The sequence below is a fragment of the Saccopteryx bilineata genome, chromosome 3 (genome assembly GCF_036850765.1).
Source record: "Saccopteryx bilineata isolate mSacBil1 chromosome 3, mSacBil1_pri_phased_curated, whole genome shotgun sequence".
NCBI classification, from domain to species: domain Eukaryota; kingdom Metazoa; phylum Chordata; class Mammalia; order Chiroptera; family Emballonuridae; genus Saccopteryx; species Saccopteryx bilineata.
In genome coordinates, this window is record NC_089492.1 from 255,687,158 (window position 1) to 255,711,967 (window position 24,810).

The window sequence follows — 24,810 nt, forward strand, 5'->3', positions numbered from 1 at the left end:
ACCTTTAGGCTCAAGCCAGAGATCAGGGACCATGTCAATGATTCCACGCTCAAAAGAGTGATCCAGTGCACTCAAGCTGGTGAGCCTGCTGGCAACCTTGGGGTTTCAAACCTGGGACCTCAGTGTCCTAGGTTGACACTCTAACCACTGTGCCACCACTGGTCAGGCACAGAAACCCCTTCTTCCTTTTCCACTTCCTCATCCTTGAGGACAAAGCACTCCATCCAGAGGTCACCCATCCCATTTGAGAATAGCTCTGCCTTTAGCCTTTAGATCCAATTGTGCCTTTCTGTCATGTCCATTTATTTAGCCCTGGATTACTTGCTGTTTCTCATAGAACCCTCTGCCCTCTCCATTCTACAGATCCACCCCCTAGGTGGCCCTAAAACCCCCAGGTTCCCCTGACCCTGGCCACCCTGCCATGTGTGCTTGAGTGAGGTCCATGCAGCCCAGAGTAGATGGAACCCTTCCTTCCTCACCCTTTCCCACTGCTCCCGCGACCGCTCCAGCATGCTGCGCCAGCTGCGGGTTGGTCAGGGTCATGGAGAGAGCTCCAGGGCTGATGCAGAAGTGGCCAATCATGAGGCAGGCCACAGAACTGGACAGTGAGCAGACCTTGAGACACCAACTGCTCAGCCCACTGCAGGCATCTCTGGGAATGGACCTGGACCAAAGGCTGTGCTGCCAGATTCTCTTTTATTAGCCAAGTAGGACAAAGAATAGGTCACAACGTCACAGGAAGTTAGACGGACGGACTGATACACGGGACAGAGTGTCATGCTGCACTACGCAGGGGGCATCTTGCTTTTTCAACTAACAGAATAAATAAATACAGTACACAGTGGGTTGTTTGTTTGTTTTTTGCCACAGGCTGGCACAACCTCTAAGCACAAATGGTTACAAAACAGCTGGTTTGGAAAGCAGTCTGTACAGCCTCCCGGCCATGGAGTTGGGTGGGGGTCCAGGCCCCTTTGGACCATGCTCTGAGGAAGTGAGGAAGCAGGGAAATGGGGACTTCAAATAGAAGGGACAAGTGAGGAATGAGTTTTTCCAGAGCTCCGGCCTCAGGGAGACCCAGCCGACCTGGGAGAGAGGTTTCAGCTTCAGTCTCAGAGGCAGGGGGCCACCCCAAGCCCATACCCTCTGATCCTGTAGGAGACCATTGGTGCTCTCTCCTCTCACCCTCTAGCTGCTTTCAGTAACTGCGGCTGGCCCCCTAAACTAGGTGATCTTCCCAGGCTCGGGGGCCACATACACTTCCCTGGGCTGGTAGAATTAGGTCAATTGAATGAGGAAGTGTTGACAAAGATGTGAGGGAAGCTGAGCTAAATGTTAGGTGGGCCTGGCTCCAGCTGTGACAGAACATGACCCTGGGATGGACTTGCCCTTTAGGAGGTCAGGGGAGGCTGCCTGGAAGAGGTGATGTTTAGAACTGTTGTATTCCAAGGCCCTGTGATAGTCATTTGCATGTAGGGACAAGCAAAAGGCTTCAGTTGCTATGCCTGGTCCAGATAAGATTTTTTTTTTCTTTTTTTTTTTAATTTTTAATTTTTTATTTATTCATTTTTACAGAGGAGAGAGAGAGGGAGAGAGAGAGACAGAGAGAGAGAAGGGGGGAGGAGCTGGAAGCATCAACTCCCATATGTGCCTTGACCAGGCAAACCCAGGGTTTCGAACCAGCGACCTCAGCATTTCCAGGTCGATGCTTTATCCACTGCGCCACCACAGGTCAGGCCCAGATAAGATTTTGTTTGGTACAAAATCAGACCTTCCTAGATCTGATCTCAGAAGACAAATCAAAAATTCCTTCTGTCTTCTAGAGTCTCTGCCACCCGCCTGTCCCCCTGCCTCCTCCTCTGGTGCTCCTGTGGCCATTGGATTAACCTTCCAAATTCCATATCCCAGATCCTGCTTCATCTGAGCCTCTGTTTAGAAACCCTCATCTGCTATGGAGGTGAGGCTTTAGCCTGGATTCAAGGTCCTGAGCCGCCTCTCATGAAGGAAGTCACACCTTTCCAGTTGTCTACTTAGTTTCAGTCCATTGGTTTGTTCAAACAGCTTTCCTGGACCAGGCTACCATGCCCCTCTCTTTTTTTTTTCCTATCAAAGCCTTCTCCATTTGCTTCAGGCAACCCCTCAAAGATGATGGTCATCAACCGTTCTACAGATCAATCTTACTGAGACGTCAATAGACCCCCACTGGGAGAGGAGACAAGCCTTAGGAATTTCAGATGCAACTTCTCCAAACAGGAGGTGGAGAGCTCAGTGGTGAACCACAGAGGGTTGACCTCTATGCAAGCCAGTCCTAAGCCCTGCCCTGAGCCCCTGAGACTGTGAAGGCATAGAAATGGGGTGACCACAAAGGCCATCACTGGAACTCAAGAAAACCAGGATCGGCCCTGGCCAGTTGGCTCAGTGGTAGAGCATTGGCCTGGCCTGCAGGAGTCCCAGGTTCAATTCCTGGCCAGGGCACACAGGAGAAGCACCCATCTGCTTCTCCACCCCTCCCCCTCTCCTTCCTCTCTGTCTCTCTCTTCCCCTCCCGCAGCCAAGGCTTCATTGGAGCAAAGTTGGCCCGGCACTGAGGATGGCTCTATGGCCTCTGCCTCAGGCGCTAGAACGGCTCTGGTTGCAATTGAGTGACGCCCCAGGTGGGTGGAGCATTGCCCCCCACCCCATGGCTGGGCATGCCGGGTGGATCCTGGTTGGGCGCATGCGGGAGTCTGTCTGACTGCCTCCCCGTTTCCAAGTTCAGAAAAATAAAAAAAATTAAAAAAAAGAGAAAAAAAAAGTTAAAAAAAAAAGAAAACCAGGATCAAATCCAGATAGTCTCAATTTAAAGGGACCCATAATACTGATTGGAAAACTGAGGCTCAGAGACTATGGCTGTGCCCATTTGGAGGCTGGGCAGGATGAGTAATTTTCTAATTTATACATTGTTATTTTCTGGTTGTGAGTTTAACTAAAAACTTCTGAGCACAGACATGCAGAGTATTTAGTGCTGGAAGGACAGGACAGTCCATCTAAGCCAGATGAGGACACGGGTCCAGAGAGGCTATGAGCTGGCTCAGGGTCACATTACTTTGAAAGGGAGTATACTGACCTGGGTTCCCAGTCATACACCTTTCTGTGCCAAGGACTACCTGAACAGAAGCCCTCACTTCAACAATCAGCTCTGGGACAGAATGCCAGCAGAAGCCTGAGACTTCGCACTGCTGTGTGGTTTGCACTCACCATGATCAGGAGCTAGAGTTCAACCTCCCTTCCTGGCTCAGACGCATGCCTGCAATGGACACTAACTGCTGGACCTGGAGGCCAGGTTGTGGCAGAGGAGTACGACCTCTTTCTGAGAGCAGCCCTTCCCCTTCCACGTCTTTCCACCAGGGAAGTCTCACCAAAGAGAGGGCTAGAGCCTTGAGGTCCATCCTGAACAATAGGGGCAGCAGGCCTCTGTCCTGGAGGTCTAAATGCCTGCCTCAGCCTGACTCTTGCCTCCACTCCCTTATTTCTCTATCTTAGGTATGGGGCCTCAAAGTTGAGAAAAGAGAGGAAAGAGAACATGAGTCACCAGCCTTTCCAGATGCCAGACCCAAGGGATAGTGGGTGTGGGGACCAGTGTTATCTCCTGCCTATAGCTCCAGTGGCTACAGGGTCTCCAGCTTGGCCTAATCACCTCACTGGGGAGGAAAGGAACAGCTGCTCAGAGAAGGTGCTGGTGGGGGAGGAGACAGGCAGGCAGAGAAGAAGTGGACAGGGAAGCAACATTACTAAAACTAAAAAGCCACAACCCCAAACAAAACATAGCTTGGGATTTGATGACACCAACACAGCCAGCACTAGAGGAAGACGGGATGGGGAGAAGAGCCATGGAGAAAGATCCAGAGGGGGAAGGCAGAAACTGGAGGGAGAGACGTAGGGAACAGAACAGAGGCAGGGAGAGGTCAGGGAAGAAGGAGACAGAGAGAGGGGAAAGCCAGAGTGAGAAATGGGAGTTGTAGGTAGAGACAAGGGTGGCAGGAGCAGGCAGGGGCCTGGGACAGGCAAGTGCCTGAAAATATAGTTTTATATATTTATATTTATATCTCACATTCCACACATCAACTTACTAGGGGGTAGAAGGGACAGGACGGGAGGGAGGGAGGAAAGGGAGGAGGCACCACTGAGGTGGGGATCTAGCCAGTGAGAGCCTCTCACTCCCCGAGCCTCTGGCCTCCTCCCATTAGCCTCCGTGGGATCCAAGCAGGGCCATGCAGAGGGTGTGTAGGTATGGGTTTCACCTAGGGCTAGGACTCTGGGGGAGGGGACATGGAGCAGGATTCCAGGCCCAGGATCCCTGGGCTCATTGAGTTAACTCCTTGAGAGCCATCTGGGGAATACCATGGGGCTGGGAGGGGGGCACTCAAGACCCCGGCTGGGTTGGTGGCCAGCAGTCAGTTGGGCAGCGTATCGAGTCCCAGGGAGGCTGCATGCTGCTTGGCCCGAAGTCGCAGGTTCTCGATGCTCGTGGTTTTACTGTTCAGGGCAGCTGAGGCAGGTGCCAGGCCTGCTGGGGGTGCGGGCAGCAGTGGGGAACCCCACACGCCCTGATGGGCAGCCGCAGCTGCTGACAGGGACTGGTAGTATGACTGGCAGTGCAGTGAACCCAGGGGGGCCATGTTGACACCCAGGTAGGGCACGGCGGCGGCAGCTGCAGCGGCAGCAGGGGCCGGGCCCCCCACTTCGAAGGATGAGTAGTGTACCAGGTTGTTGGTGGCCGCCATGTGCTGGCGGAATTGCTCCTGCAGCCGGAAAAGGCTCAGCGGGGATGAGGAGTAGGAATGGGAGGGGCCCAGAAGGCTGCCCCCTGGGGCTGCAGGAGCCAGGGCCAGGCTGCCCGGGGAATCTGCAAGCAGAGAACCAAGGACTCAGAACTTGGGCATTGTTCTGCCAGGAGGGGCTCCCAGTCTTCTCAACCCCTTGGCACTGATGACAAAACAGGCTTTGGTTGAAACCAGATTCCCCCATGTCAGCCAAGGCACCCCTGAAGCATCCCTCGGAGTCCTTGGAGGGAGGAACCCAGGCTTCCTGCAGGAGCCCGAGGGACCGTGCCAAGCCTCCAGGTGTGACTTCTTGGGAAGAGTCTTTTTATTTTCAAGCGGAAAATTTCTCTTCTTGGGAAGAGTCCTTTTATTTTCATCACCTCTCCTTCCCCTTTCCTATCAGTGGCTCCCAACCCCTTCTAGCTCTCAGCTCAGAGCCCATCCTCCCTGACTGGGCTTAGGGTTTGCGTCCAAGATACATCTCATGTCAGAGCTCTGTTCCTTCAAAAGCACACCTCCAATTCTCTGCTGCCTGTAGGACTCTCTAGTACCAATATGGTATTTGCCCAATATGCACGGGTACATCTATACTAATTATTAATATAACAGAGTGTTTCCAAAATGGTTGATAAATAGCTTTTGCTCTGAGTTCTCCAAGTACTCCTCCCCTGCCACTCAGCCCCTCCCCCAGGGCCCCTAGGACCTTCCCAGGATTCAACAACTACGGGGTGACCACCTGGCTTAGGCCTGCTATGGCTGAGTTCTTTTAAATGGGGCATGCCTGAGCACCAGGTGTTAAAGGCTGACTCTACCCCTTGCTCTGGCCCGCCTTATATACGCAGGTCCCTGCCCGGCTAGATCTAGCTATTGTCCCCTGGGTGGGCCCCCAGCCCACTCACAGCACCCGCCCGGCCTCACCTGCCTTAGGGCTGCCCCTCTTGCAGCCCAGTCCCTTGCTGTCAGCCCCAGGGCTCTTCTCAGTTTTGGGGTCCTCCTCCCGGTCTGGCTGGTCCTCAGGGGCTGACTCACTGGCCGACTGCTCAGACAGGCTCAGGTGCATCTCAGCAGGGGGGTCACCGCTGGGCAGGCTAGGGGGCTGGTCGGTCTCCAGCTGGCTGTCTGGGGTTGGGGCCTCAGTCTTGCCTTCCCCATGGGAGCCCTCAGCCTCCTTCTGCTTCTGGAGCTGTTCTTTCTGCAGGCTGCGCTGCTTCTTCCGGAACTTGGCCCTACGGTTCTTAAACCACACCTGGGACAGGGAGAGGATGGTAGGAGGGGAAAGAAAGAAGTAGAATTGTAGAGCGGGGTGCTCTGGAAGGACATGTGCGTGGTTACATTGCCTGCCTCTGTAGGAAACACTTTCAAAATTCCCCTGCCGTCACTGAAGGTGTTCATGGAGACAGCAGTTACACTTTGGCACTGAGGGCTGAACAGCTGGCTCCCAGACAACAGGAAGCCAGACTGATGGGCTGGTGCTTGTCTGCAAGGTCTAGTTAGAGGAGTGGGGCCTTACCTGCACCCGAGCCTCAGGCAGGTTGGTGCACATGGCCAGCCTCTCGCGCATCACCACATCCGGGTAATGAGTCTTCTGAAAGGTCTTTTCCAGGGCCTCGAGCTGCTGAGCAGTGAACGCCGTGCGACTGCGACGCTGTTTGCGGTGCTGGGAGCCATAACGGGCCTCTAAGATGATGTCTTGAAATGTACAGCCGTTGGAGGGCAAGGAGAGGGGGCCCATTTAATTATGGGAAATGGGTTTTAAATCTTACCCTGCTCTGACCCACTGTGGACACCCAGGTTCCTGCCAGTGCTGGACCCCGGCCCTTTCCCTTTGGAAATCACCCATCCTCTCTCGATAGGTCTGGGTTTTCAAGATTGTACCACCCCATCATTCACTATCAAGTCCACAGTGGTCTAACTCATCTCCATGAAAAGATGTCAGGAATGTGATGGTGGGGGTCTTGCTTATTTGGTTTGTGGTGGGTGGGTATTGTCCTGAGATCCTTTGAGTTCCCAGATACTTTGGATATAATATTCTGAGTCTACATCATACTAATAATATGTAAGTCCCTATCACAAAGGCTCTTATATCCAATGAGCCTTAAAAACTGGATACCAATAGAACACTGGTTCCTGACCATGAGAAGCCAGGTTGTGAGCTGGGACTTTTCTGCAAGGTCTAGTTTGGAGAGGTCTGCTGGGTAGACAGTACTCCCTGGCACTTGACTCTATCTCTGTTGCATATGAATCTCGCCAACCTGGTTAGCTTGTGAGTCTCTCATGGTAGAACCTGAGGCTTCTGCTCTTCTGTCTCATCAACAGAAAGCCTGACTCGGACAAGGCCCAGAGAGCACAGGAAAGGCTGGTTGCACCCAGTCTCGATCCTTCTGGCTGTTTCCTCAGGGAGGAAAGGATAGAAGCCAGGATCAAACTGCTGCAGGCTTGGAGGGGAGATAGGGTTGTTATACTATTGATTTAAGAAAACCACCCAGGATAGATGTCTGCCTAAGGTTGGTGTCTAGTCTCCAGCACTTTTTGACTAGTTCCTAGAGGAAGGAAAGTAACCTCTCTCCCCCTGCCTCACATCACCTACAAGTGGATCCTGAAGGGAACCTGAGCCATGTCAGCCTTTGCACTACAGGAACTGGGATATCATGCACAACACTCTGGATGTCTAGGAAGCCTCAGACTTTGGGCCGCTTCTTCTTCAGTTTGAAAAGGAACCCCTGAACCCCTCACTAACTGACACTAATAGCAGCCTGGACTGAGCCCTGAGCTATGCTGGTCACCCTGGGGTAGGAGAGGGAGTGGAGACCCCCGTAAGCCAAGCCCTGGTTGGGGAAACAACAGCTCAGCATCCTGTCTCTGGTTTAGGGACTATAAGAGGTGGGTGATTGCAGCCTGAGAGGCCTGGCAAAACCTCCAGCTGGAAGGCAAGGCCTCTACACAAATGCTATCTGGAGCTCATGTCTCTCCCACTTAAGAACTAGAGAATTTGGCCTCACCAGTGGTAACGCAGTGGATAAAGCATCGACCTGGGACACTGAGGTCCCAGATTCAAAACCCCAAAGTTGCCTGTTTGAGTGCTTGCTCATCTGACTTGAGCACAGCCTCACCAGTTTGAGCACAGGATCTCCGGCTTGAGCATGGGATCATTGACATGATCCCATGGTTGCTGGCCTGAACCCAAAGGTCTCTGGCTTGACTGGAGCACCTGGTCAAGACAAATATGAGAGCCCTGGCCAGTTGGCTCAGTGGTAGAGCATCGGCCCGGCATGTGGAAGTCCCAGGTTCAATTCCCAGTCAGGGCACACAGGAGAAGCGCCCATCTGCTTCTCCACCCTTTCCCCTCTCCTTCCTCTCTATTTCTCTCTTCCCCTCTTGCAGCCAAAGGCTCCATTGGAACAAAATTGGCCCGGGCACTGAGGACGGCTTGTGGCCTCCTCCTCAGGTGCTAGAATGGCTCCAGCCACAACGGAGCAACACCCCGGATGGGCAGAGCATTGCCCCCTGGTGAGCATGCTGGGTGGATCCCAGTCGGGCACATGCGGGAGGGAGTCTGTCTGACTGCCTGCTTCTAACTTCGGAAAAATACCCCCTAAAAAAAAAAAAAAAAAAAAAAAAGACACATATGAGAAGCAATCAATAAACAACTAAAGTGGTACAACTACGAGTTGATGTTTCTCATCTTTCTCACTTCCTATCTCTCCTTCCTTCCCACCCACTTCTTTTTTTTTTTTTTTGTATTTTTTTTCTGAAGCTGGAAACGGGGAGAGACAGACTCCCGCATGCGCCCGACCGGGATCCACCCGGCACGCCCACCAGGGGCGAAGCTCTGCCCACCAGGGGGCGTGGCTCTGCCGCGACCAGAGCCACTCTAGCACCTGGGGCAGAGGCCAAGGAGCCATCCCCAGCGCCCGGGCCATCTTTGCTCCAATGGAGCCTTGGCTGCGGGAGGGGAAGAGAGAGACAGAGAGGAAGGGGGGGGGGTGGAGAAGCAGATGGGCGCTTCTCCTGTGTGCCCTGGCCGGGAATTGAACCTGGGTCCCCCGCACGCCAGGCCGACGCTCTACCGCTGAGCCAACCGGCCAGGGCCCCCACCCACTTCTAAAAAAAAGAACTAGAGAACTGGGGGGGAGTGCCGAATCCTCCAGTTCCTGGGCACCCCTCCCCCAGCAGAGGTGAATCTCTGTCCCTGACTCCTCCTTTCTTGGTCCAGGAACACAGTCAGGAACTGATGTCATCACCAGGTTGGGCACAGGAGATTCACTCCACATCAAAAAAGTATCCAAAGTCAGGACAGGACTGCACCCACCCTCCCACATTGGAAGCTAATAACCCCACCCCTCTCTGCAGAAGGTGACCAGAGGCTCAGTTCTATGCACTAAGTCCTGTCCAGAGACCTGGCAGCATCTAAAGGAGTGGTAGTGGCTGCCCACCCACCATTCCAAGCCCACACCTCTATGTAGACAGTGTCCTCATATTCCATCCCATTTCTATGCCTATGCTCACATTAGTTCCCCCTCCTTAACTTTTTAAGGTCTGGCTCCTGCTCCATGACCTCCAGGAAGCCCTCCCTGACTATACCAGCTGATTATTCTGGTCTGAACAACCCCACCATTTTATCCTGGCCACATTCTTTCTGCCATGCCCACTAATGAGTCAATGTCTGGTCTCCTTAGGGGTGCCCAAAAATCCTCTGAGGACTGCCTGGCACAGAGCTGGGCCTACATATAGTCAACAGCTCCTTAAGGTTTGCCTTAGGACCAAAAGGGAGGATGACAACACTTCCCATTAAATCACAGTCCTCGCCTGACCAGGTGGTGGCACAGTGTATAGAGCGTCGGGCTGGGATGTGGAGGACCCAGGTTCGAGACCCCAAGGTCGCCAGCTTGAGCGTGGGCTCATTCATCTGGTTTGAGCAAAGCTCACCAGTTTGGACCCAAGGTCGCTGGCTCGAGCAAAGGGTCACTCAGTCTGCTGAAGGCCCACGGTCAAGGCACATATGGGAAAGCAATCAATGTACAGCTAAGGAACTGCAACAAAAAACTGATGATTGATGCTTCTCATCTTTCTCCGTTTCTGTCTGTCTGTCCCTATCTATCCCTCTCTCTGACTCTCTCTCTCTGTCTCTGTAAAAAAAAAAATCACAGTCCTCATTTATGCCACCAAATCCTTCCTATGCCCACTAGGAGGCTTTCAGGACAGGGAAACAATCAGCTAAACCAGGAGTCATCAGAGAACTACCTGCAGTTCCTTCACGGGAACTTATCTTGGGACTTGGGTAATAATGACCTCTGAGCACTGACCAGTTTCTGTTGAATATTTTGAATAAGTTATCTCAGATAACTTCCCAAACATCTCATGGGTAATCACTGCCATTGCCTCTGTTTATAAAGGAGTGAAACTAAGGCTTCGAAAAAAAGTGAGTGGGCAGACCCCACTATGACTGCAAATCTGTGACTTCAAAGTTCTTTTTAGCCATAATGCTATGTTCCAACCCTTCACCCCACCCCTGCCTAAATTTAATCTCTATGATCCTCAGTTTCCTTGTCCATAAAATGGAAATAATAACCTCTCCTCATCGGGATTGAACAGTTTGATGCAGAAAGAAAGAGAGAGCCTCACAGTAGATGGCACATGGGTGTATAGAACATGAGAGTCTTTATTATTTATATGACTCCTTGTGCCTGAAATATCCTCCCCTGGGCACTCCAGCTACTTCCCAGCTATGAAATTCTGGGCTATTCCCTTACCCTCCTACCTAAGTCTCTTCATCTACGAGATAGGCGATGAATCCTACAGGGTTATTGACAGAGTATGAAGGCATAAGGCAGCTCCAATGCCCAATACAGCGCTGGCAACAAGTGGTGCTCTGGATAGCCACAGCTGTATTTTGAATTGACATTGCTGTGTTGCTAAGTGATCTGGATCTTCTTGAACCTCCCAGAAGAAACTTTCCCAGTACTCCCTCCTTCCCATCTCCACTTCCAGAGCCTCCTCACCCAGACCTTCCTTCCACCCCCAACCCTCCTAGTCCTGTCCCCAGAGTCCCATCCCCACAGCGCTTACCAGCCAGGCGCTCAGCCAGCGTCAGTGCGTGCACTGAAGGCCGGTAGTCAGGGGCGTGCTGGGCCTGCTGGGCCGCCTGCTGGTGCAGGTTGTACATGGCACTGAGTGAGTTCATGGCGTGCAGTGAGTAGCCGTTCACCCCGTAGTGCTGCATTGCGGCATGTGCCTGCAGACAGGGAAGAAGGAGAGGTGACATAAGGCAGGGCGTCACACACTACTCTGGGGGAGATGCCATCCCCAGCCCAGACCTTGGATGCCACCTCACCCCTAAGAGCTTCTGCCTCCTCATAAGAGTGTGAGGGTTCTTCATTTACCCACTCATTCATTGATTCACTCAGCAGAGCTTGTGCAGGGATTAATGCTCTAGACTCTAGAGTCAGACTGCCTGGGCTCCAGAAGTTAAGTCAAGTCACTTCTCTGACCCTCAGTTCCTCCATCTGTAAGTTGGGTTAATAATAGTACTGTACTTAACTCATGAGGTTGTTGGAAGGATTAAGAGAAGTCTTTACAATAGTGCCTGACACACAACATGTGTTCAGAAATGTGACTCATTGTGATTTATCAATCCACTTGCTGTTTTATACAACCATCTCCCCACTTACCCACCCAGTCACTTACTCATTTGAACATTCATTGATTTATTCAACAAACATCCACTGAGGCCCACATGGGGCCAAGTCCAAAGCTGGATTGGGGACATTAAGGCATTTGCTCTGATGAGATAGTGGATTAAAACCCTAATGTGCTGCACAGACATAAGAACGCTATTGTTACACCTGTTATACACTCACTGCCATTACCTCCCTCTATTTTCACCATATTCCCAAAAAGCAAGCAAACAAGAACAGTGAACCCCATTTACAGATGAATCTACTGAAGCCTAAAGAAAGAGCAGGGACATATCAAAACCACACAGCCAGTCGGGGCCTTTCCAACCCCACATTGCTTCAGCCTCATTCTTTTTTTTTTTTTTTTTTAAATAAATTTTTATTAATGGTAATGGGATGACATTAATAAATCAGGGTACATATATTCAAAGAAAACATGTCTATGTTATTTTGTCATCAAATTATGTTGCAAACCCCTCGCCCAAAGTCAGATTGTCCTCCGTCACCCTCTATCTAGTTCTCTGTGCCCCTCCCCCTCCCCCTAACTCTCTCCCTCCCTCCCTCTCATGTCCTCCCTCCCCCCCACCCTTGGTAACCACCACACTCTTGTCCATGTGTCTTAGTCTCATTTTTATGTTCCACCAATGTATGGAATCATGTAGTTCTTGTTTTTTTCTGATTTGCTTATTTCACTCCTTATAATGTTATCAAGATCCCACCATTTTGCTGTAAATGATCTGATGTCATCATTTCTTATGGCTGAGTAGTATTCCATAGTGTATATGTGCCACATCTTCTTTATCCAGTCTTCTATTGAAGGGCTTTTTGGTTGTTTCCATGTCTTGGCCACTGTGAACAGTGCTTCAGCCTCATTCTTTAATGGCCAGATCATCAGAGAACACATCCCTCCTATTGATGTGGTCAGATCAGTGTAGGCTGCCACGGTGCCATCAGCCCCAAGCCTCCTGCAGACCTTCAAAGTCCTCATCTGAGTACCCACTCTGCATCAGCCTGAAATGTCATTTTTGCAATATGGTCCAAAGACACAAAAGTGTTTCCTGTTTCTTGGGTGTGGTGGGAGAAGGAAAGATTGAGGCAACAGCAGGTCCATTTGATAAGAGGGGGAATGCACTCAGGTGTCCCAGCTCCATACCCTCAAATAGACAAAGGCTATCCAGAACCAAACATCTGCAGCCTGTGTGTGCTTATACACACAGACAAGCACACGCATCTTTCATGCACAAACGCATATACACAGATATCCTTAGCAAGGCATTCACAGAAGCAGTCATATTCACACACAAACTCAACAACAGTCACAAATTCAATATCATTATTCCTACAGTTCCAAACACAGACATTCTCACAGGTAGCTATCCACATAGCAGATATATCTATACACAAATATTACACACACACATTCACATATTACACATATTCATTCAACAAACATTTATTTAGCTCCCACCTATTAAGTACCAAGCAAAGACTCTGTCTTAGTGTAATTTACATTCCAAGGGAGGAGGGCTATATAACAACAAATAAATATATAAGTATGTAATAATGTCAGACAGGAATAGCACTCTCAAGAAAAATAAGGCAGAGGAGGAGAATAACAAAAAAAAAAAGCAATATTATTTTAGAACATGTCAGGAAAGGGCTGATATTTAAAGTAAGCCATGAGCAACTTTGGGGGAAAGGCTTTCAAGGTGGAAGGTACAGCAAGGAAAAAGGCCCTGAGGCACAAACAGCTCAGTGTGTTTGGAACAGCAAGAAAACCAGGGGAGCTGGAGCCCAGAGAGGGAGGGAGCTAGTGGAAGAGAGACTGGAGGGAGAGAAGCAGGCCAGATCCCAGACCACTAATGGCCCGTTGTAAGGAGTTTGAATTTTATCCTGAGTGTGATGGAAGCTCCTGGAGGGTCTTGAATAGGCAGTGACATGATGAGGTTTGTTGTTAAAAGCTCACTGTGGCTGTGCTGCCATATGGAGAACAGACTGCAGAAGGTCAAGAAGAAGAGCAGGGAGGCCAAGCCCCTGCAGAAGTCCCGGCCAGCAACCAACACAGGTGCCTGTGGATAGTTCTTGCAGGGTGGTGGGGTGGAGCAGGTGAGAAGGGGCCAGAGTCATGACATATTTTGAAGACAGAACCAACATGACTGCTGGTAGGTTAGTTATAAGGAATGAGGGATAAAGGACAAAATAAAAAAAAGATGACTCAAGCTTTTGCCCTGAGCAACGGAGTGAAGATGGGTCATTTCCTGAATCAGGACTATTGAGGAAGAAGCAGGTCTGGGCGGGGGTGGGGGGTGGGAAATGGAAATCAAGGCTTTGAGGGAACATGGTGAGTGTGAGACATGGCTCCAACTTCCAAGTAAGAATATTGAGTTGGGAGCTGAGGGATAGATTTACAGATTTCTAAGTCAATGCTCATACATAACAGCTACCAAAACATTTACTTACAAAAACCCCACTCTCCGCACCATAAATATGACCCCCAAAGTCAGAAGCCTAAGAGAAAAGAACAATAGAAATAGTAACATGATGTGTTTAAACATTGTATAATAGAATAATAAAATATACCATAAACAATAAACCTGGAAAAAATTTTGCCATAATATTAACATAGCAAAATTGATTTAAAAAAATTATAGCTCAAATTAAAATAAAAGAGACTTTATAATACACAAAGAGCTCTTCTATAGAGACAAAAACATGGTCACCTTTAATAAAAGATGGCTAAGTAAATGAAGAGACAACGTATTTAACAAGAAACACAAATAGCCATCTGACATAGGACAGAAAAGCACAGCCTTACTAGTAATCAAAGAAATAAAAATAGAAATCATAAAATTTTTTCACCAACCAGATTAGAAAGTATGAAGAAAAATCATTACCCAGCATTATCTAGGGGAGTGGGAAATGGCCTTTCCCTACCTTGCCGACAAAAGAGCTCTTTAGTTCCTGCATCAGAAGACTCTAGAGAGAGCATCACTTGATGCAACAATTCCATTTCCAGAAATTTCTCCTTCAAGGATGCAGAGATATGTGTACAGGAATATTTATCACGGCTCTGCTTATGATGGCAAACAATTGGAAACCTCACTGTCCACAGAGAGAGGATTAGTTCAGTAGATGAGAGGACAGTCATGCCAGCAATGGAATACGGTGCCACAGCTTAAAACAATGATGTGTATCTGTATGTGCTGATGCTCACAATAATAGCGTTGAGTGGAAGAAATAGGTAACGGTATGCATGATGTGATCCCATTTTTGTAATGTATGTATAAAAATGCATAGGAAAAAGTCTGGAAGGCTATACCTTGAAATGTTAACAGAGGTTATCTCAGGGAGAGCGCAGATGGGATTACAGGTGATTTTCACATCCGTATCCTTTCTTTCCTTTTTTTGAGGGTGGTGATGGGGAGGGTTGTCCATGTGTTCCAAGGACATGGGGATGGAGCCAGGCTCCAAACATGTCACAAGCTCCGGATGGGGAAGAGGTAACAAAGTTTAGAAGTAATTTTATCTATCCCTTTCCCCACCCCTACTGAGCTGGAATGCCCTTCCCCCACCAAACTCTAGGGCTTTGTTGCTTTAAAACTCGCTGTTGTTAATGTGGTGACATTTTAATTGACTTAATTATTGCTGATCCCGCTGTTTTTGATGCATGACAAGTCTTTATTAACTGAAGCCAGGAGAGGTACCTCTCTGGGCCCCACAACTCCCCAAACCCTATGACTCTCTAAAAGTCTCCAAGACCTTCCCAGTCAGCCCTCTGCCCACACCCCTCAGCCTGGTGCCCTCCCCTCCCCCAGTCCCCAGCAATACCAGATTACCTGCCGCTCCTTCTTTTCACCTCCATGCCTTTGCTCCTGCTGGGACCCCAACCTGAAATACCATGTCCCTCCCTCCCCCTTCACCTGACCAATTCTTCCCTCTCCATCAAGGCCTAGTTCAACTGATACCTCCCAGGAAATGGGGCCTTCTCTAACTCATCTCTACAAAGGCATCTCTCCTTGTTCCAGGCTCCAGATCGCTACACTCAGATCACAGAAATGATGCTGATAACAACAACAACAATAGTAATAGCTACCATTTACTGAACACAAAGCACCCTCCATGGATTTTCTTAATTCTAGCACATGAGTTAGAGTAGTGTGATGACACTTCTTTCTTCCTCACAAGACAGAGCTCCCCAAGTGTATCTGATGCATTCTGGACTCCCCACCCCAGCCCAAATCATAGGATCTGGCACAGACGCAGGCTCAAGAGATGAGGATCGGATGAATTAATTAATAATAACAGCTATTTATTAAGATATATCAGACATCTCCATCAATCCTACCAACACCCTAGGAGGTAGGGACTATTATTACCCTCATCCTACAGATGCTGAAATGGAAGGTGAGAAAGACTGGGTAATTTGCTAAAGGCCAGGATGCTAGGAAGTGGTGAAACAGGTTTCCACAGGTGAGTTCTTCCCACCAGCTAGTGTGTCCTAACCCTAGTCACCCAGGCTCTTACGCCAATAGGTTCCGTTCCCTGATGTCTGCCATCTCTGATTTGATCCAAGGCAATAGGACAACAGCAAAGAAAAAGCACATTTCCCCTGGTGTGTATGCCTGTGGGTACATGTGTGTGTGTGTGCACATCTGTTGTGAGATGAGGATGTGTGTGAGCCCAAACACCTCTTCAGCTGAGCTTCTTTCTCTCCAGCCTCACACTTCTCTTCCTCACTCCAGGTGGAAATCAGAGCCCCAGGTCTCCTCTGAGGCCCCAGAGGGGCCCTTGTCTGGGGAAGCTACTTACCATTTGAGATGGATACATGTGGTATGTCTGCAGCTCATCTCACTGCTCATGTATGACCATGTATGTACACAGCGTCACTGCAACTGGCCATGTAACTATGTGAGCACTTGTGCTTATGTAGGTATCTGAGGTTATTTCTACCTCTACGGGTGTGCATAGCTGCGGGTCTCTGGGTGTGTGTGTGACTAGAGGAGCATACAGTAGTAAATGGTACCCTTGAAAGTCATGTGGCCCTAAAAATATCTGAGAACAAATGAGAAATACAAAAAGAAAAAAAGCAAAGAAATGGAATTGGTGCAGCGAGATAGAAAGACCGATCAACACAGAGAAAATAGATTTATCTTGCCCATTTTTTGTTTCTGCAACACTAGCACAGAGCCTGGTACATAGCCAGTGCTTAGTAAATAATAAATGTTGAATGGATGAGAAAGAACCACAGGCTAAGAGGTGGTGAGGGAGGTGAAGTCACCACAGCCAAGTATGATCCTTGGGGCAGAATGAACACTCAGAGCCCTGGTCCTACCATCTCCTCTGTCTCCAGGACTATAAGCCTGGTTTGGGGTGGAACCCTGTCCAGTGAACCTTTTTCCAGCAAATGGGACAGTCCAGACCTGCCCCTGGGGTCCTCAGCCAGGCCCAGCAGGTGGAGCCCCAACCACATCTAGTTCTGAGTGCTGTGGGACTAACAGGGAGGCCAAGAGTTGCCCAGGCCTGTAGGAGCCTCTAAACAGGGCCCTGCACTCCTGGCCCCAGGCCGGGCCCTGCGTGGGCTCAGCCCACTGCACACTCCAAACAGAATCAATTATATATTTAAAAGGTGCCGCCCTGCAATTCCTGGCAAGCCAGGAGAGCCATCCATCATGGTGCGGCCGCGTTTCACAAGCTGTCGAATTGTGCTTACATTGGTTAAAAGAATCTTTATATTTCATTAAGCAAGCAGATCGGCGGATCTCCCGCCACAGGCACCATATAGATGGCTTTAATTTTCCAAATCTGCAAATGCATCCGTTATGTCCCCGCGTCGCTGCTGGCTGCGGCCTAATGCCCAGCCAATCGAAGAATCAAGCAGAATTTTATTAGGGGGCATTTTTTATAAATTAACAGCAGCAATGCTAGGAAACCACACACAAGGCGTCTTTGATTAAAAGGAAAGTAGACCCTTCCTTTGGTCACACAGGGCTCAGCCACTCCATAAGCCTACCCCATCTCTCCACCTCTTCCTCTCCTTTTCTGAACTTTTAACTCCTCTGTTTCTCCTCATTCCTGCACATAGTGGGGAACAAGGCAAACAATCCTGTGGAAAGGGAAGGAAAGGAAAAGGAAGGGAAAGGAAGGGAAGGGAGGGGAAGGGAGGGGGAGGGGAAGGGGAAGGGGAAGGGGAAGGGGAAGGAAAGAAAAAAGAAGGGAAGGGAGGGGGAGGGGGAGGAGGAGAGGGAGGGGGAGGGGAGGGGAAGGGGAAGAGGAAGGAAAGGAAAGGAAAGGAAAGGAAAGGAAAGGAAAGGAAAGGAAAGGAAAGGAAGCAGAGGGGGAAAGAACCAACATTCTCTGAGGGACTTGCTTACTCTGTTCCAAACATAGTCAGACATATATTATCTCATTAACAGTGACAGTTCCCTTTAATTGAACATTTACCATGAGCCAAGCCACCTACTATTCACTCAACAAAACCTTACTAGAAAGGAATTACTATACCCATTATATGAATGGAAAACTGAGACCCAGAAAGGTGAAGTCACCTGCCCATGGTCCCACAGTGACTCAGTGGTAGAGGCAGAATGAGAACCCCAGGTCATGAGGACCTATCTGGTATTTATTTCCAGAATGTGGTCTAGAGATAAGCCCTGGTGAGGACTAGCCGTGATGTCAAGGGCAGCAGTAGGGATAGGAGGTAAACTGTTGTCATGGACTTCCTTCCCTGAGAAATGCTGCTGCCCCTTCAGCCCTGGATGTTCCCCAGTGACCCTCTGGGGGAAGAAGTTCCTGAAGCTGTCCCTCTTACCCAGCAGTTTAGAGACCAAAAGGACTTTTGCTCAGCAGGTAGAACAAGAACACATGAAGCCAGGAGCACCAGGTCAGAGCACTTGCCCCAACCCTAGACTGCTATGTTATATTGGCAAGGGTCCTTCCATCTCTGACTTCTGCTATGACACTGACCCAGTTGCTGCCCCAGGAGGGAAAGAAAGCTCCATCATGAGAAGGGTGCTATCCCAAGCTGGCTGGACATGTGGAGGAGGCTGACGAGGAGAGATTCCTTTGTGTGTGTTTGTGTGTTGGGAGTAGCTGAACAAGATGACCTAGAATTCTTCCAGCTCTGAGCTAGTGGGCCCAAGATTTTGAGAGAAGCCTGTCCCTGGCACATGCCAGATACTTAACTATAGTTATTCTCTCCATTTTACAGATAAGGAATTGAGGCTTAAGGAAAATGAGTCACCCTTGGCTGTTTGGGAATAGTGAAGGTGGTGTCCCCTTCCCAATAAGTACCCCTATTCCCACATCAGCCTTTAGTCCTAAATTGTAAAGAATCAGCAATGGGAGCACATAATGTAAGGGGGTACCTAGGTCTCTGCCTTACCTTGACCAAGGGTGCTGCAGGCACAAGGTCTGGGGGTGAACTAGAGATGAGTGTATACCAGCTGCATCCACTCAGATGCTATTTATTTTACAGGAACTCCAAGAGCCCAGATCCATTCTCGGGGCACTCCAACCTCCCTAAAACTCCACTGTGAGTATTATTAGGCTTTCAAATTGCAGGAAGCATCTTCTTCCCCTTGCCAGGGACCAGATCATACTCAGCCATGCCCCTTGGGGGGTGGGTGAGGGCACCAACAATTCAGTGATTCAATGTGCCAGCAGGGCCACAAAGAATAATCAAGGGTACAGTCTAGACACGTATAAGGGCTAACGGCTGGCAATGTGGCATCACTTAGTTCTGGGTGTCTAAGAGCTGGGGAGTCTGAAGCACATTCACCTCCCTCAGATCCTCATCCCCTTAGGTTGCAAACCTCTGTCCCGCTACTCTGTCTGTGAACATTTGACCCTCTTGCTCCTCCATTTAAAACAAACAAGCCCATCTCTCAGATGAGTTATCTCTGGCCCCTTCAAATCCAAATTTCTTGAAAGGCATTTCCAAATTAGTCATCTCTACTTTCTTCCCTCCTGCTCACTTGTAAAACACTGCACCATCACCTTCCCCCACACCACTGAGATAGAGCTACCCCAAGTCACCATATTATTGCCTCCTCTTCTGGGAATATTGTCCCTCCACCAGCATTACCTGGAGAACTCCTGACCCCACACACTATGTTTAGGAACCCTCTTCTCCAGGAAGCCTCCCTTGATACCCCAGGCTGTCAGCTGACTTCTTTGAACTTCTATTATAGCATTATCTCACCAAATTGTAGTTGCCCATTTGCCTAAAATATAACTAGTTTTTAGTTTGCCAGCATCCTGATAGAGACCTGACAGGTAGAATCTCATTTAATCTTCACAATTGTCTCATAATTCCCATTTGATTGATAAAACACTGAGACCCAGAGAGGTAAAGTCACTTGCTACACAGCTAAGCTGCTGAGCCAAGATGGAATCCAGGGACTCTAACTCCAAAGTGTGAGCTCAGTGCTCACCTAACCTCACCTTCTGCCGGGCAGAGTCTGGCTTCAGAGCCAGTGCTTTAAACCCAGCACGGGAACATTAGACATTTATTTTAGAAAGAAAGATAGAGCCACCATTTTTTGTCAGGCAATGGACTCTGGGATAGTGTAATAAGTTCCATCTCTAGGGCTCAGATTCCAGGGAAAATGCAGATAGTCAGACGCCCTGAATGAGGGCAGACTACCTCTGGGAAATGTGTGAATGGCAGCAGAGTCCAAAGCTGAGTGTGCCAATCTCCTCCTCACCCTGCCTGCCCTACTCTATTCTACCCTAGCAGAGAAGAACCCATGTCACCAGGAATAGTCAAGCCACCTCCTGGTCAAAGCTGCAGCCCTGACCTTGACACAGACTGAGCCCTGACCCTTGCCCACTGCTCTCACCTAGGTCATGCCCCATCAATGTCCCAGTGGCATTTAATACAGGCACCCTGAGCCCCCACATTGCTAACATTAAGCCCACATTGCCTGATCCATAAGCGGAGGAAATGAGCTGTGGTTGAGGTCCAGAATCTCTAGCATTCCCCTTCCAGATCAGCTAAGGGCCCCCAGAGTGTTCCTGGAGTTGGAGCCAAGGACCTGAGACAGGTGAGCTTCAGGGCGAGTGGTTTAGCAAAGGCCAGATCAGACGGAGTGCTAGACTCCGGGCACCTGGAGCTCAATTCCTCAAAGGAGAGTCTCATCTCCCGTCTCGGTTCAGGGATGAAGAAGAGGGGGAGGGGCGCCAGCGGGTAGGGCACCGGGGTCCGCGTGGGTCTCAGGGAAGATCCCACCCCCATGGCCCTCTTGAGGAGCCCGGGCGCTTAGTTTCCTACACAAACTGTTATCCATTAACATCCAATTATCCCTCGGTCCGAGCCATTAATTATAAATCAGCCGCTAATTGGGGTAATTAGCCCCCCGCAGGCTAATGGGCCGAGACTGAGGGAGGCCCCTCCTCCTAAGTCTTCGGGTTTTCAAGATCCTTAATTTGGGGGATGGGGGATGCAAAGAAATCAGGCGGCTGGAGTTAATATTTTTTCCAGGAAGTGAAATGCGGCAGGGGGGAGAGAGAGACGAGGAGAGAGGCCACTTTTTGTTGTTTTTCATCGAACCCTGTCCAGCATCAGCTCTTTAAGGAGGCCTGACCACGGGCCCCGGGAGTAGATGTCGGGGTACGTAATTACTTGATTCTCCTCTTCCTTTCCAGCAGAGATGCAGCTAGAGCGCCCGGGACGGAGACGGGGCTATTCCGCGGGAGCCGGGCCGGAGCGGGGACAGGAGGAGCCACCGGCACGTTCGAGGCCGCTCGCCAGCACGGAGGAGGCAGCTTCGCTCGCCCGGTTCACCCCGGCCGGGTGGGCCCGCAGGAACAAGCGGGTCACTCCAGGCTCACCCGGGCCCAGGCCGGGCAGCGCCGGGGAGCAGGGACTGCGGGGTCCCCGCGGAGCCGCAGCTCCAGGCCCGGGTGAGCCTCGCGCGGCCGGAGGGACTCGGGGAAGAGCATGCGGTGCGGGTCCAAGAGCCAGTTTCCCGCCTTGCGCGCGGACAGACTCACGGACAGACACAGGGCCCGGCGGCAGCGGAAATGCGAACACACCTTGGCGGACAGCGCTGTGGAGGCTGGAAAGGGCCGCGGGGCCGGGCAGCCACGTTGACCTTGGGACGCACTGAGGCCGCACACGCAGCGGCCGGCAGACCGGCCGCAAGGAGCGACCCCGTCTGGGACACGCACTCCGCGTGGCGACTGCGGGTCTCGAGTACTCGGCCCTTTGCCGCTGCCGGAACGCTGGCTAACGTCACAGGAGCATTCGGGGCCAGAGCTGGGACCCCGGGTCCGTGCGAGCGGAGACATCGCCCATCCGGCAGCACGGGGGCCGAGTCACATAGGTAGTCAGTCCCCCGAAGAAGGAAAGAGATCGCTGCGTGGCGGGAGGACCGGACAGGATAACGGAACTCAGCCCGGTGCCATTCTTACCAAAGGGGAAACTGAGGCGAAGGAAGAGCATTAACTTACCCAAGTTCAGAGATGAGGGTTACTTAGTGCAAGACGAACGTCCAGACCAGACCACAAGCTCCGTCGTAAACTAGGGCGCCCTCCCGGTACCCCTCCCTACCCCGCCAGCCCGCTCGGTAATGGGCTTCGGCGGGCAGTGGCGGCGTCGCCCCGGGCCTTGATTAGATATTTATTGCTGTCATTTACATGGGCACCGCGGGGCGGCCGAGCGGGACCAAGGGGAGGGGTAGGGGAGGGGAATGGGAACGGGTGGGGGGGGGGGTAGTGGGGCTGGCTCCTTGAAGACTTGGGACCCGACAGGGGGAGTGAGCGGCGAGGCCAGGAGAGAGCTGCGGGACTGAGGAGCGCAGAGGCCAGGCTGGAGTTGCAGACGCGCGGGCTTTGGGGCTGTGCGGGGCCAGTGCGAGAGGTGGGGCTGTTAGCCTCCCAGAAGTGCCCGGAGGGTTGTCTCCGTGTGCATTTAACTTGTGTCTATTAGAAGGATTTGTGAGTATGTATCCAGCAGATTTGCTTTTGTGCCTTTACGTGCCTCTACCAGTGTTACTTTTCAGCCCGGTGTGCCTGAGTGAGCTACCCATAGTCCAGTGATTAAACCATGCATTGGGCAATATGTGGTGGTCAGCATGTGTATCCGTGTGTCCTAGTGTGTTCATCAATCTAGGCGGCCTAAAATTATGTGTCCAGAGTTAGCTCAAAGGTGGGACTGTGCCCCTCCAGGTTCTCCCAGTTCCCCCAAAACCTACGGATGGGTTCAGGTTCTCCGACTGCTAAACCCCATCCACCCGCAGAGGGCTGTGAAGGATGCTCGGTTCCTGGCCTGACCTGGCCGGAGTACTGTCAGTCCAGGATCCCCTAGAAACTTTGTTTCCTGCTCCAGATCCACTAGGCAGCATGTGAGTAGGAATGGGAGTGCGAGGGTGGAGTCCCCAGTGCAAGTTATGTTTATATGGGAGCAGAAAAGCGACTTAATTTTTTCACCACACGGGATCCCACATGTAACAGTAGTGGGGACACAAGGTCAGGCGTCCCCAGACACTCACCCATCGCCCTCGAAGCTGACCCGAAAGCCTGCCATCAGGCAGAGCCCGTCCCGAGGCCAGAGTGCTCCCTCCCTGTCTGCCTTCGCCCGGGGCGGGTTTCCACTCCTCTGCACCTTGGCCCTTCTGCTCCAGTTTCCAGGCAGGGTCTCAGCGGCTGCAGTCAAGTTCCCAAGTCCTTGCAGGGGTCCTCACCCCTAAGGTCTGTGGGGCTGGGGGAAGGTGTTTACCTCCTCCTGAGTAGCGATTCCCTGCTGTTTGTACAAAGACTGTGTCTATCCCAGCCACAGAGGAGAAGAATTTGAGCCAATTATCCGGATAATTTGCTCTCACTAGGCAGCAAATTCGATTTTTTTTCCTGACCGCCTACACACACACACACACACACACACACACACACACACACACGCCCAGATGGTTCGCGGTGAGGGAAGGTAGAAACTAAATTTACCAATCTGTAGGTCAGAATGCCTTCCCCTTTGGGGGACAGCTTGCAAAACGGAGAAATTAAATGCGAATTCACACACACAAAAAAAAAACCCCTGAAAACAACTCTCACCCCACCTAAAATTAATAGGCGACAGGTCTTCCTAAGAAGACCCCGGCGCGGCCAACCCGCCTGCAGCGCACAGCATCCTGAACTCAGGTGAGGGAAGAGACACCACCGCCATCGCCGCGACGAATTGGGAGCCTGCAGTTTCCGTGGTTGCCAAAGGAACAACCTCCGCAACGCAAACAGCCTCTGTCCCCGAAGGCCCATCGAGTCAGTAAAGCCCTCCTCTCTCCCCGACGTCCTGAAACCCGAACCACCCAGAAAACCAGCGCCCTCCCGGCTGGCCAGGGCCTCTGCAGACTGCAAAAAACGAAAAAGGCCGCCCCATGCTCCGCGTGGAACCGGCCCTGAGGCGCCGCTCAAGGTCCCGCGGTTTCTCTGCTTGGGGCGGTTCCAAACAAGGGAAAAGGGTCGAAATGGCCGCGGATCCCAGCCTCAATCCGGACTCCCAAGTCGGCCAAGTCACAACACTGAGGAGTCCGCCTCCCCGACCAGAACCCAAGAAAGCGCGGGCCCCTGATTTAGGACGATTTTGGAGAAGTTTCGTGCAGGCCCCCTATGCACACCACCAGGGTGTGCGCGGGCACTGCGCACAGGCCGGGAACTTCCGATGGGAGAGAGAGTTCAGCCAGCAGTGTCTGGGGTACTGATTGTCCCCGTCCAGGAGCGGGTCACGGCCACCCGGGGTGGGAAGTCCAGAGCAGAGACCCTGAGTTCTCCGTCCGTCGACTGCTCCACCCCGTGCGCCGCGAGAGCGGCCCCAGGACTGACCCCAGCCGGAGCATTTCCACGGGAGCTCCCCTGACCCACGCCAGCCGAGGCTGCGGGGCGCAAAACGAATTCCAGGGTGCTAGGTCCACTGGTCTCCAAACACCCACCTGGGGGACTCTAGCCCGAGGCCCCGTTTACGAGAACATAGGCTGGCTGAGAGCTGAACCACCCTCAACCGGAGAATTCTTGTGGAATTACAAACCGAGAGAAAAGGTGCATTCGTCGGCGGCTGAGTTTGGGACGGAGCGGCGCGGGCGGGACCCGAGACGGGTCCCGGGCAATGCCCCGGGCACCATGGGGTTCTCTGAACCGTGTCAACGCGGGAGCTAGGGAGGCACGGGCGGCCCCTGCGCTCCGAGGCGGGACCCGGGCGGCGGGCCGCGCCTCCTACCCAGCCCCGGCCCCGGGCTGCACCGCGCCCCGGGCCGCATCTGTTCCGCATTACCCCGGCCACCCCCTACCCACCCCTCCAAACCGAAAGGATTTGTCTCCGCTCAATATCCAAACCTTTTCTGGGTTTATTT

At 51.4% G+C, this 24,810-nt stretch overlaps 1 protein-coding gene across 1 annotated transcript; it reads right to left on the reverse strand.

The window, feature by feature from the left end:
• Nucleotides 1–4,430: 4,430 nt before the first annotated feature.
• DMBX1 (diencephalon/mesencephalon homeobox 1) lies at nt 4,431–24,810 on the reverse strand. Its single transcript, XM_066265026.1, has 6 exons — nt 24,794–24,810; nt 11,131–11,302; nt 10,866–11,031; nt 6,310–6,488; nt 5,718–6,045; nt 4,431–4,882 (listed from the first exon to the last, which is right to left on the reverse strand). The coding sequence occupies exons 2-6, from the start codon at nt 11,173–11,175 to the stop codon at nt 4,431–4,433; spliced, it is 1,170 nt and encodes a 389-aa protein (XP_066121123.1). The 5' UTR covers nt 11,176–11,302; nt 24,794–24,810.